Source organism: Henckelia pumila, chromosome 4, assembly GCF_033568475.1.
Source record: "Henckelia pumila isolate YLH828 chromosome 4, ASM3356847v2, whole genome shotgun sequence".
NCBI classification, from domain to species: domain Eukaryota; kingdom Viridiplantae; phylum Streptophyta; class Magnoliopsida; order Lamiales; family Gesneriaceae; genus Henckelia; species Henckelia pumila.
In genome coordinates this window covers 151,700,113-151,714,219 of record NC_133123.1, presented here as the reverse complement: position 1 = coordinate 151,714,219, position 14,107 = coordinate 151,700,113, and the positions used below count along the sequence as shown (strand labels likewise).

General features: G+C 31.4%; 2 protein-coding genes across 2 annotated transcripts; both read left to right on the top strand.

The window, feature by feature from the left end:
* Positions 1 to 4,024: 4,024 nt before the first annotated feature.
* On the top strand, positions 4,025 to 7,784 carry LOC140866027 (omega-hydroxypalmitate O-feruloyl transferase-like). Its single transcript, XM_073270884.1, has 3 exons — positions 4,025 to 4,309; positions 4,432 to 4,891; positions 6,783 to 7,784. The coding sequence occupies exons 1-3, from the start codon at positions 4,263 to 4,265 to the stop codon at positions 7,647 to 7,649; spliced, it is 1,374 nt and encodes a 457-aa protein (XP_073126985.1). The 5' UTR covers positions 4,025 to 4,262; the 3' UTR covers positions 7,650 to 7,784.
* Positions 7,785 to 9,725: 1,941 nt separating this feature from the next.
* Positions 9,726 to 11,234, top strand: LOC140862078 (omega-hydroxypalmitate O-feruloyl transferase-like). Its single transcript, XM_073265081.1, has 2 exons — positions 9,726 to 10,172; positions 10,365 to 11,234. Exons 1-2 carry the CDS (start codon positions 9,726 to 9,728, stop codon positions 11,232 to 11,234), a joined length of 1,317 nt encoding a protein of 438 aa, XP_073121182.1.
* The last annotated feature ends 2,873 nt before the right edge of the window (positions 11,235 to 14,107 follow it).

Genomic DNA, 14,107 nt, shown 5'->3' with positions numbered 1-14,107 from the left:
TATATATTTTGTACTTTCTTGACATTTATTAGCTATACTAGGTAGTGTTTGAGATAACTTCTAGGAAACACTTCTCAGCTTTTTCTTAACAAAATTTTACAAATTTTCAAACGGAAAAGTTGAGAAGTGTTTTCTAGAAGCTTTCTCAAACAATACCTTAGACAACGGGGTGTTTTTATTAATGTTTCATTGATGATTGTTAGTAAAGTTGCGCAATATTATTATTATTAGTAAATAATAGAGAGGTCATTAATTTTTAATGAAGACCCACTAGGGCTTGGCCTTTGGGGTGGCTCTCAGCGAAAGGTTAATTTTATTTATCATCATTCCTGACAGCGCACTGCCATTTCACATGTATCTTTGAAAACGAGCGAACGCATTAATTTCACCTAGTGGATTTTTTGACATAAAATTTCGAGTTATCCGTATTTTTTAAAATAATATTTAATATAAAATGCATCAAACCTTCCGGAATCTGGATCCTCTGCTGTTTTCTAAGAACAACACTTTGTATTGTTCATGCAAAATGCTATCATTTTGCTAGCTTTGAATTTATTTTTTAATTTTTGTTTTTTTTTTGTTTTTTGTGTACAGACTAAAAGGGCATTGCATTTTATTTTGATAATCACGTTACCTTCTTTATTTTGGCAATATAAAGATATTTTCTTTTCTTCTTGCTTATGCTATTTACATGTATTACAATTTTTGTATGTTAATGTAAATAAAAAATTCATTTTGATATATAAACTTTTAAAAAATAAATATTTATTTATTATAATTTTATAAGTTTTTTAAAATATATTTTAAATGTATATATGATTTTTTTAAGAGTGTGATTTTATTATTACATATTAATATAAATACAGTAAAAAAGTGTAATTTTATTATATTAAATATTTATAAATATACAAGCAGTAAGTCAACTATTTGTTATAATATAAAACTTAAATAAATTTAAATTTATTTTTTTATATTTCTTATTCATAAAATAAAATAATTTTAAAAAAAAAAATGGTTATTTGAATTTATTACAAATATGAATTTGTCAATTATCAATAATTCGTATCAAAATGAATTTTATTTTGTTAATGTTTTTGAGAATAATTTTTTTAAAAAATAACTTTGAAGCTATTTTGAAAAAAAAAATGTAAACGAACCTCAAAAACAAAAGAAGAAAATAAAGTTATTGAAAAAGGAAAGCACTTTCAGTTTTTTTAAAAAGAAATTAACCGCATTCAAAACGATGGCGTTTTGTGTGAACAACATGAGGTGCTGTTCTTTGAGAAGAGCATAGGATCTCGTTCCCTTATTTCATTAATTGAACTCTTAAAAGTTTTATAGACATAACTCATACTTCATTTGCTCCAACAAAACTAAATTAGGAGCAAACTGAATCCAACGGAGATGTTGCTTTAAATTTACACAAAAAACTCCTATAAAATGGTCTCACGATTTAATTTTATGATACTTATATCTTATTAGACCCTACACATGAAAAAAAAAAATAGAGTTCTCTATACCAAAAATATTACTTTTATCCGCAGATATGAATCGGGTCGACTGGTTTCACGAATATAAATCCGTAAGACCATCTCATAAATGATACATTCTTAATTTTAATTTCAAGATTACTTGTACATAAGTTTAATTTTTTGTTTCAAGAATAGGAAAATGGCATTAATTTTTTTTTTAATAAAAAAGCAAAAAGATTGAACTGATCGATCGGAGGAGGATCACCTCTGTCAACCGACATTTTCTTGAAATTCTAATTACAAATCTTTAAAAATAAAACTGGGTTGTCTGATATGTCTCCCCATGCACGTCCCGCTTCCATCCCCTCATAAATTTTCTTATCTACCAATGGCAACCAAATGCCCAAAATTAAATATCACCCACATGCTTGGCATAGTTGCAAAATACCAGGGTGTGTTTGGCATGCCTGCTGATTAATTCACCACACATGTTTGGTAAAGTATCTCGTTGGCCCGCAGGGGGCCCGTGAAGTACACTCAATATGGAAGTTTAATTTATCACTTCTCACCTGTGTGATTGATTGTCATTCCAAGGATAAAACTGCAAACATTACTATTATACCTTTTTAATTAATTATTATTAAATATAATATCAACTAGGTTGAAGGAACGCACGTCAATCGTTGTTCATAATTTTATTTTATGTTTAATTATTGTTTTTTTTTCTTCAAATAATAGAACTAAAAATAATATGAAGAATTAAATTAATAATAATAAAACAATTATGAAAATTTATATATCAACAATAATAATGAAACAATATTACATAAAGAATATTAATAATATTTTTTTAATAATATTGTGGCTTAACGTTCTTATTATTTATTATCGATATATTTAATAATAATCATCATTCACTTTCTCATGTTATTCATTTATTTTGTTTTGGTTATTGTTATTTTGTTACCATACAATTATTATTTATTTAAAAAAACAATTATTTATTTATTTATTATTATTATTATTATAATCATGGCAAAAATATTTAAAATTAATAAATCAATAAAATTTTATGTAATTATATTATTAATAGACACGAATTGATATTTATGTAAATAATTAATTGAGTATTATATAATGAAATTTCGAAATATATTCATTGAATATATATAAAAATAAAGTGGGAAAAAATTAATATACATGAAGGGTATTTTTTTATTGCATTGGAATACATACAATTTATTATTCATTTTCAAATACTACCAAACAACACACATTTTATTACCTCACATTAATTATCCACATCTTTCATTATTTTATCATATTTATCTTTCAATTATTTCGTCGCACAAATCAAACGGTGTGCTTTTACCGTTCTAATCCAATACGTGGGTTTCCTTCAGTCTATGCTTTTGTTGGAAGAATTTATTCGGGAATACAAGAAGTGGTTGATATACTTCAAAAGTGTCTACTCCGAATGTACATAAATCGCTATATATCACTCGCTTTATTAGGTGAGAGATGATCCTTTGTTAAGATTAGTCACGTGCCAGAGTTGAGTAAAAATTGTTCCAAATATCTTCTTACTTAATTATATGAATAATATTAAACGTACAATTATATCATTAGATTTTGCTATGATATCAAAATATTTAGGTAGTGTTTGCAATCACTAACAAAAAATTATTGTTAGCTTTTGGCTTAAAAAAATCATTTTTGTGTGTTTCTTAAACCTAGCTTATGTGTTAGTTTATGCTTAACTTAATTGAAATCCAAAAATGATTCTAATGAGAAGGTCATTGTTAAAATCACTCTAATCACTTATTTATCAAACACTACCCAACTTTGATTTTTAGATTTTTACATTTGTTTTCAAACACAACTACTTTTGATTTTTCTTAATTTTTTTATAATCTATAAATTAATCACTTCTACAAAAGCACAATCTATTGCAAACACTCCCTTAATATTCAAGAGATAACGAGATTTTTGACAAATTAAACGTTTGTACTGAATTTTTTGCGGGCTAAAAGTGTAGATGTAGCATCATTCGATATCGGTTAATCATAGAAGGAAAAACAATGTATAAGTAGTTTAGTTCGTTTATATTCTTGGGAACTACAAAGGTTGATCCAATTATTATAAAACGAGCTACATAATATTTTTTTTAAGGAATGCAATACATGGAGCTAGCAAATATATTGGCTTTGTCTATGTTAGTACATGAGCACTGCTCATATGCTAAATCCAAGAGACCATATTTTTTTTTTATTTGAGATGATTTCATTTAAAATAATATCATATCAAATGATAAAAATAATGGATAGTTGGAATTTGGGCACTAGACAACCCAAATATACATGTGCTTCCTCTACATGATTGGACAATCCTTGGTATCACAATACTTGGGGTAATACCCAAAGAAATGGTCCAAATCTGCCGCAGCGAAATTTATAAGCTTGCAGACTCTTTTTGTGTTGCAGAGATTTTGTGGCCAAATTTGTTTTTGGGGCAAGTCACCAGCTAGCTGCAGCCTGCAAATACATAACAAGAAATAGTCAAAAAGAAAAAAAAAAAAAAACCATGGAAAAGGCATGAAACAACTCTTGATCAATTTCGTCCAAATATCCTCTCAATATTCATATATATGTTTCTATGAACATCTTATACTATAGTATACAACCCCAGTCCCCAAGTCACTTTCAGTAAGTACACAAACTTTGTTCCCTAGCTAGCTATAACACTATATACTTCTTCATAAATTCATATTTTTACACCAATCCCTTTTCAATGCCACTCCAAGAATCCGAGTTCCCAAATCCAGGCTGCAGAAACAGGTATGGTTTAATTTGTTTTCATCACATTAATCATTAATGGATCATGAAAACATATGAAGGGCTCCATCTTTTTCTAACGAAACAAGACTTTTTTTTATTTTTTTTTCCAAATTAATTACTAGATCTTGGTCGAGCATGGATCTTAAAGATGGCAGCAATGTTTTGGACTTAAACGTGAGACGTGGCGACCCGACCCTCGTTCCTCCAGCAGAAGAAACAGCAAAGGGCCTCTACTTCTTGTCGAATCTCGACCAGAACATAGCGGTCCTCGTACGTACGATTTACTGCTACAAACCATGCAAGATCAAAAGCAGTGGAAACGTGTGTGAAGTGATGAAGGATGCATTGTCGAAAGTGCTCGTGCATTACTATCCGCTCGCGGGGCGGCTCGGGGTGAGTTCGGAGATGAAGCTGATAGTGGATTGCACCGGAGAAGGAGCTGTGTTTGTTGAAGCTGAGACAGATTGCGAAATGGGAGAGTTGGAAGATATCACGAGGCTTCATCAAGAGACGCTTGGGAGCCTTGTTTATGACTTTCCTGCTGCCAAAAATATGCTGGCCATCCCCCTTGTGGTGGCTCAAGTAAGAATTTTTTTAATTTATTATATAATCTTTTTGTCGGGTTCTTTCAATCATCTTCTAATATACAACGCCTTTTTAGTTAGTAACATCGAATGGATAATGGTCGCGTGACTTTTGGACTCATTTGAATCTTGTTTGTTAGATCCTGATCTAGATGTGTAGATATTCATGTATTTTCATGCTTGATTTATGACATGACAAACTTTCTTTTGTATCAATACGATTTGCCTGGTTAGAATCCAGATTCCAATAATCTGATTCATCCGATCGATAGAAAATATCATGCTATCTTTAAGATAATATCTCAATTATATTTTGTGAAAATTTCTCCGGATAAAAATATATAAACCTTTCATCTGTCGATAATTATTTTCTTATGAATCAGTCAAAGAATAATGTAATGTTTTAAGAGTAACATCTCATCTACCCTGCATGATCCCTACCCAAAGAGTCGCGATCGTGTCTATTCATTACGCACTCCATAAATATGATCCATCCGATCGTATGATCCAACGGCTCTGATTGCACCCATCGGCCTAGTTGACTTTTTCTAATTTTTTATTGGCTGATTGAGTCGGCAGTTTCTTAGCCATGGAGGAAATGATACGAGGCAAGTACGTGGCCTTGTTTGCAATGCTTTCTACTTCATGGTCCTTTGTAAATAGACGACAAGTGCTGATCCAGCTGGGCTATAGGACTATGTATATTTATATTTTTTTAACATATTATATTATATAGTTAAATGTTGGGGGGAAATGTAGCTGGTGACATTCCTCACGTGATTTGCTGTTAAATTAATAATTAATTAATTTTCACGTGATATGATAAATTTATAATATTTTGTTCAGTAATTGTGATTTAGTACACGTGACATTTTTTTTGTTATTTAAGTTATTCAGTTTTGTGTTTTGGTCGACTGAGTTTTCAAAATTATGGTTTCGTACATAGTTTTCGTTGTTGATCTGATTGTTGACGTGATATTTGACATGTCAACAATTTTCGATGCATATACACCAAAACTCTCCGGTGTCAAGTAAGCAATGAATCAAAATAGCTTAAAATTACTAAAAAATAATGTATCAAAACTAAACATTGAAAACTTAATGAAATAAACCAAATGTAGTCTTGTTATCACAAATAAAGAAAAATATATCTCGACATTTCTATATTTTTTTATTACTTTGTTGAGTTAGGGTAGGGATTATTGCAATTGAGTCTCGAATTCGAGACCTTAATGTCAGATAAGCCACGAGTCATCGATGCATCTATATTCACTAGATAATTTTATTATTGATCTAAGGCTCAGTTTGGTTTGGATGATAGGATAAATAATATATAGATAAGTAATGTAATGTATTAAAAAATAATAAGAAATGCTAGTGAATATAGTAATTGATTTGATTGATAGATTATAGTTTATTTGATTTAATGAGTTGAATTTTATATAAAAATATAAAATTACCATTTTACTCTTTTAATAATAAATAAAATATGAATAATATTATTTATAAAGGGGTAATATAGTAATTTAAATTCGATGATTTGATTGATGTAAGATAAATAATTAATGATTTGATTGATGTAAAATAAATAATTAATAGAAAGATAAATAATATGGTGAAAAAAATGTAGGATTAAATAAAATAAATTATACATTAATTAATAATAATCCAACCAAACGGAGACTTACGAAGTTATTGCAATAGAAACAAAAGTATTCGAGTGAACTAGCCTATATGTGCAGTACTAGAGTTTTTTAACATCTTCAATAATCAAACTCACACTTGAAGAACATGAAACAGAGCTATTGAAATCATCAATCAAACACCAAAAGAGCCTACGCAAACTTTATTTCTCAGTATATGTCATCAAGTTCTAAACTTTCTTGCAGGTAACAAAGTTCAAATGCGGAGGCTTCGTTCTTGGACTGTGCGTGAACCATTGCATGTTCGATGGGATCGCAGCAATGCAGTTCGTGAATTCATGGAGCGAAACAGCGAGAGGAATCCCGATGAAGATCCCTCCATTGATCGACAGAAGCATCCTCAAATCAAGAATCCCTCCCCACTTCGAATTCGACCACCACGAGTTTGCGGAGATTGAGGACATATCCAACGCTTCCCAGCTCTACGACACAGAGAAAATGCACTACAGATCCTTCTGTTTCGACCCCGAAAAACTCAAGAGCATCAAAAACAAAGCCTTGGAAGGTCACCTAGCCCCACAAAGATGCAGCACATTCGAAGCCCTTTCGGCATTCGTTTGGCGAGCCAGGATCAAGGCACTGAACCTGGATCCCAAGCAGCAAACGAAACTCCTGTTCGCGGTCGACGGGCGGTCGCGGTTCGAGCCACCCGTCTCGGAGAAATACTTCGGGAATGCAATAGTTTTGACAAACGCACTGTGCACTGCCGGAGAGATGCTCGAAAACCCGCTTTCGTTTACAGTAAAACTGGTCCAAGAAGCTGTTAAGATCGTGACAGATGAGTATATGAGATCAGCTATAGATTATTTCGAAGTGACTCGAGCTAGGCCATCCTTGGCTGGGACTTTGCTTATTACTACTTGGTCGAGGCTATCGTTTCATACGACGGATTTCGGGTGGGGGGAGCCGGTTGCGTCGGGGCCGGTCGGATTGCCGGAAAAGGAAGTGATTCTGTTTCTTCCTTATGGTGAAGAGAGGAAGGGTATCAATGTGCTTCTTGGGTTGCCAGCCTCTACTATGGAGATATTTGAACAACTGGTGTTGCAAATATAGTGTCAAAAGAGAATTGTGTTTGATACCATGCATAATATGTTTTCTTGGTTTGTTCTATATTGGCTATGTTTTTGTCATGCAAGTTTATATAAAGGTTCATACTTGTAGAATTTTATTAATAAATGATGGGTGAGGATTTTGGTTGCTTTATTTTGGGAAAATAGTTTTTTTTTTCTTTTACTTGTTTATTTTTTTTAATTTAGTTCATTAACTTTTCAAAATTTGGTTTTGGTACATTAATTTTTGATTTTTGGTTATTTTGGTACAACGGATGACGTTATACTGAAAAATGCTTATGTGACATCGGAAAATGCTAACGTGACATCGAAAAATTCTGACGCGTCAAGTTATCACATTAACAATTAGATCAAACTAACCGAAAATTAAAAGTTAATGTACTAAAACAAAATTTTAAAAAATTAATGGACAAAAACAAAAAAATGGTTAAGTTAATGTACTAAAAGAATCATTTTTCTCTATATTTTGGTGTATAATTTTGGGGAAAATAATAAAGAAAAAAAAAATCAAATCATTAAATATTTGGTTGTCTGTTTGAGCTTAAATGTGCTGCGTAAGTAGAGTCGTTGGATTGCACAACACCTTATCCAAATGTGCTCAAAACCCAAGATTTGTATTGGAGACAAATTAAATGTGTGCTTTATCGAACATTTGAGAGACAGAGATTTGATTTGAGAAATAATTTGAGGGGCGCATTTCAAAAGACATTCAATTTGTGTGTATTTGAAATAAATCTCACTTATTATTGAGATTAATTGCATGATTTGATGTGTAGTTGATTTGAAATCCACTTGACTTTTTTTAAAAAAAATCTAAACAAGTCAGATAATTTAAAATCCACGTCATCTCAAGGATATCAATCCAACACAACTTTATTTGATTGCTGGAATGAATATATGTTTCAAACATTCTTCCAATCAAATTATTCCTTCTAATAAAATCCTCTCATTCAAGTAGAAGAATTGTGATGAACTAAGGTTCCGAACATAACATTCATAATATTCAAAATTAAATTAGAAGCCTCTTAAAAAAAATAAAAATTAGGTGCAATTCAAATTGAGTTCAAAAGTTTATTTTAATTAATTTCAAGATTATTAGGCATAAGCTTTTGTTTGCATATATAAAAAGAAATCTTCTACGTATGTAACTTGATAAAAGTTATTACCTACCCGTGATTATCAAATATTCAAATGTCGTCCCAAATGCCTTTGCACTTTTTTCTTTGGGAAAAATTGTATATTTCTTGACATATGATTTTAATATTATAAATTCTCACGTTGTTTGTGAAAGAAGCATATTTTGTTGAAGAAGTGTACTTCAAGGTCACCACATTGTTTTTCATTTTCATTTTCATTTTTATTTTTATTTTTTGAGTTTATCACAATGATTTGGCAGCATGAGTTTTAACCTCAAAACATATTCTAGTAATTAATTTTAACAAAGGTGATTCTATGCTAAATCGAAAAAAATACTCTTAGTATATTTGTAGGATATATTCAGGTGAAACCGAGAACATATCACTTGAAAACAGAAAAAAAATATTGACGAGTTAACACATGTTTGTTTTCAAGTGAGATGTTCGTCCAAACATCTTTTACAAAATATACACTGGGTATAACATAGAATCACTCATATTTTTACCACATTGATTTGTGACCATATTTGGTTATTGGGGAGGTGGTCGGACACAACAATATCCCCTTTTCGCAAAATCTTACAAAAAGTAAATTTCCAAAAAAAAAAGTTTAAGAAAGCAGGGGAATGGCAGGAAACAGATCATGAATTTCTTTAGAAATATCCTCCGATCTATTAGTTAATCTTAGCTTATGAACATGTTAGATCCCAAGTCACTATCAGTATCACACAATCTTTGATTAACAGAAACTCATCAAATTTTCTATTCCCAACACTTCAATGTGTTCTTCCTATATATATTCATATTTAGAACAATCCCTTATCATTGTAATTCTAATAATCTGGTTTTTCAAATCCAATCTGCATCAAAAAACATAAAAAGGGGTGTCGAATTTTTTCGAAATAATTCTTTTGCTCAGTTTTATGGAGCTGAAAGATGGCAGCAAAGTTATTGAACTAGCTATGCAACGAGGCGACCCGACCCTTGTTCCACCAGCAGATGATCAAACAGCAAAGGGCCTCTACTTCTTGTCGAATCTTGATCAGAACATAGCGATCATCGTACGCACAATCTACTGCTATAAATCAGGGAAGAAAGGCAATGAAAATGTTGGTGAAGTGATCAAGGATGCATTGTCTAAAATCCTTGTGCATTACTATCCACTCGCGGGGCGTCTTGCTATTAGTTCTGAGACGAAACTCGTAGTGGATTGTACTGGAGAAGGGGCTGTTTTTGTTGAAGCTGAGGCAGATTGTGAAATGGGAGAGTTGGGAGATATTGAGAGGCTTGGTCAAGAGACACTTGGGAAGCTTGTTTATGATATTCCTAGTGCAAAAAGTGAATTGGAAATTCCTCTCTTGGTGGCTCAAGTAAGATATATATATATTCGCTATCACTTTGTTGGGGATATGCTATACTTTGGGAAAATTACAAAATTAATCCTCTGGCCTTTTTTTTTTTTTAAATCCTATAAATGGTCCAATAAGTTGAGTTTTTTAAAAAAAATTGTTTTTTTTTTATACATTGATAAGCTTATGAATTAATTAAAATTTTTATTGCAGGTAACAAAATTCAAATGTGGGGGCTTTGTTCTTGGACTATGCATGAACCACTGCATGTTCGATGGGATCGGAGCAATGGAATTTGTCAACTGTTGGAGTGAGATAGCAAGAGGAATCCCACTTAAAACCCCTCCATTCATCGACAGAAGCATCCTAAAATCAAGAAACCCGCCCCGTCACGAATTCGCCCACCACGAATTCGCAAACATCGAAGACATATCAAACACTACTCAACTTTACAGCAACCAAGAAATGCACTACAGATCCTTCTGTTTCGACCCGGAAAAACTCCAGAGCATAAAAAACAAGGCCTTGGAAGATCACCAAGCCTTACAAAAGTGCAGCACATTCGAAGCCCTCGCCGCATTCGTTTGGCGAGCCCGGAGCCAGGCTCTGAACCTAAAACCAGACCAACAAACAAAACTCCTGTTCCCGGTCGACGGACGATCAAGATTCGAGCCGCCCATCCCGGAAAATTACTTTGGGAATGCCATAGTTTTAGCAAGCTCACTCTGCAGTGCAGGAGAGGTGCTAGAAAACCCGCTTTCGCATGCCGTAAAGCTGGTTCAAGAAGCTGTCAAAATGATGACAGATGAGTATATGAGATCAGCTATAGATTATGTCGAAGTGACTCGAGCTAAGCCGTCTTTGGCTGCGACCTTGCTGCTTACTACTTGGTCCAGGCTATCGTTTCATACGACGGATTTCGGCTGGGGGGAGCCGGATTTAACGATGCCGGTCGTGTTGCCGGGGAAAGAATTAGTCCTGTTTCTTCCTCATGGGGAAGGAAGGAAGAGTGTTAATGTGGTTCTTGGATTGCCAGCTTCTTCTATGCAGATATTTGAACAGCTGGTGCTGCAGATCATATAGTATGTATAAGGGATCGAAATCGAATCTGTTTTTTTGTTCTTGTGCTTGTAAAGTATTCTAACTTATTGATCATATGCTTTGTTATGTATAATCATGGGAGCAAAATCAAATTGTCAAATCCTTGGTTGTGTTCAAGAAACTGGTTTTTTTTTTTTTTTTTTACTCTGTTTTTTTTGTACTTACCACTTGTATATGAAGTCATGAGATGTATTATGAATTCCCACAATTCAGAAAAGCTAGGCTTGACTTTGGACCTCATTTCTCTCCATTTTGTTTTGTTACTTCTTGGCTTGACTTTTTGAACCTTGTGTCATGTATTTGTGTTCAAGCCTAGGGTTTAACAATAAGGGTGATGCTACATGTATACGAAGAGTTACACGTTGAGTTACACGCATCACTTGAAATTACATAAATGTATTTTGGAAATAGTTTTTTCAAATAAAGTGGTGGGATACTTTTGTAATTTCATGTGTAGTATGTAACCCAATGTATAACCCTTCATGTACACATAATATTTCCCTAACAATAAAGGGTTTAAACGAAAAAGTAAGTGTTTAATAAATTGTGAGATATAGCAAAATGACCTCAGCCAAACTTTTTTCTTGAAAACTAACATTCTCTAGTGTATTTGAAACACTTCAAATACATTTGGGGATGATAAGTTTTCAAAAAACTAGTTTGACAAAGTTCATTTAATACAATATTTCATTAAAAAAATTAAATGTATGTTGATTTGGGTTTAAAAAATAAATGTTTAAATGTGTATTGGATTGAATCTTTCTTAATAAATAAGTGTATAAAAATTTAAATAGGTATTGAATTGGGCATTTCTTAAAACCTATATATGTGGATTATTTTTTGTTTGGGGCCATTTTTAACTTCATTCACCAATTACAACAAACAATATAAATATATTAGCAAAAAAGTTAATAATTTAGCTACGTAAACCAACGTTAATTTCATCGAACGAATCTTACTAAATGAGCAATGATGTCAATCTCTTGCTAAGCAGTGGCCCACACTAAATATTAGGGATAATGTAATATATAAATATAATGTGTATAATATAATATTTATTTTTTGAAGTGTTTGATTTTAATATGATATGGATTTTTTGTGATTTGACACTTTTATAAGATTTTTTTTTTTTTAATTTGAGAATGAACATACCAAAGATCAATTAAGGTATTCTTACTTAATATGTAACATAGATTAGCGACGGAAAATTCTGTCACTAAGAACATTTGTAGTAAAAGATTTATAGCTAGCACGAGCTTTATAAACCCCACTCCGACTAGATGAGTCTTTGACAAATACAAATTAGTTATCCAACATCCTTAGAAGTATAGTAACTTGTAGATAATGGATAAGCGAGACATATATGGTGCATTGCACTTGTGACTTGACCTTTATCCTAAAGATTTTTATACGTTATCTATTTTGTAATTTTCTTAAAACATTTTTTGGCTAATGATGAAAAATTCTTGGTGAAAGTTGCACATTTATTAATTGTTTACGTGACAAACATGATATATTATAAATTTATTTTTTTATAAGAATCTCAAAGCAAGCAATTTGGGTACTTATATAACCCCAACATCCAACCATACAATTATCCTCGATATTTCTTTAGCTCATTCTTTTTCTTTTTTCTCTTTTTTTTTCCAATTTGATTTTAATCTAATAAATTGGATATTTTTTAAAATTTATTTTTTTCCATCGAATTATTTTTATTTTTTTGACAGGGAAACTTGTAACTTTATTGAATACTAGAAATACAAATATTAAAAGTTTAACCAACCAACGAGAAAAACTCTCAAACACCCAACAAAAAGATACAAGGATGAACAAATAAATTTAGCTAAAGACTAGACCACTTCATTGGTCGATCTTCTAACACGAAACAAAAAAATATTGCTAAGCTCTAACATAACCATTTTAATCTCCGAAACACATAGGCCCACATAGCTTAAATCATTTTTGGTGACGTGACTGCTTGCACTGCCAAAAGCAAATCCGAAGCTATTAACACTTGATTGAGTTCTTTTTCTCGAAAATAATTAACATGATATCTTATATCTATGGCATGTGTAGAGCGTAGATCGTGTGGTTTGAGTGATAGGATAAATAATACATAGATAAGTAATATAATGTAATAAAAAATAAATAAGAAATGATAGTTAATATAGTATTTGATTTTATTGATAGATTATAGTTTATTTGATTTGATTAATTAAATTTTATATAAAAATGATAAATTACCATTTTGTCCTTTTAACAATAAATAAAATATTAATAATATTATTTATAAGAGATAATATAATAATTTAAATTCAATGATTTGATTGATGTAAAATAAATAATTAATAGATGAATAAATAATATGTCGAGAAGAACGCGTGACTAGATGAGATAAGTTATGCAAAGATTAATATTAATTAGGGAAATGCTACATGTACATAAAGGGTTACACAATGCACATGAAATTACAATATTATCCCTCCACTTAACTTGAAAAAATTCTTTCCAAAATAAATTAATGATATTTATATAATTTCAAGTGCAACGTGTAACCCCAACGTATAATCTTCCATGTACATACCAGATGTCTTAATTTGTTGACAATATAATTTGGTTGTCGGGCAAGTAACCTACGTCAACAATATCCTATTTGCACAATCTTACAAAAACATTTCCAAAAAAGGTTCCCATGGAAATTGTAGGAAGCAACTCGAATTTATAAAGAACAAATTAACATGCATGCACCTTGTTATACATGTACCATTAATTCTAATACTCTCAGTTTTCAAATCCAGGCTGCAAATTCAGGTACTTTTCTTTTAAGAGATCGATCACGGGCTTTAAAAAACATT

What these genes read in the sequence shown, in the direction of transcription:
- LOC140866027 (XM_073270884.1), top strand. Translation starts at nt 4,263, where the DNA reads ATGCCACTCCAAGAATCCGAGTTCCCAAATCCAGGCTGCAGAAACAG. An exon ending in AATCCAGGCTGCAGAAACAG is followed by an intron (nt 4,310 to 4,431) that starts GTATGGTTTAAT and finishes ATTAATTACTAG; the next exon opens with ATCTTGGTCGAGCATGGATC. An exon ending in TCCCCCTTGTGGTGGCTCAA is followed by an intron (nt 4,892 to 6,782) that starts GTAAGAATTTTT and finishes ACTTTCTTGCAG; the next exon opens with GTAACAAAGTTCAAATGCGG.
- LOC140862078 (XM_073265081.1), top strand. Translation starts at nt 9,726, where the DNA reads ATGGAGCTGAAAGATGGCAGCAAAGTTATTGAACTAGCTATGCAACGA. An exon ending in TTCCTCTCTTGGTGGCTCAA is followed by an intron (nt 10,173 to 10,364) that starts GTAAGATATATA and finishes TTTTTATTGCAG; the next exon opens with GTAACAAAATTCAAATGTGG.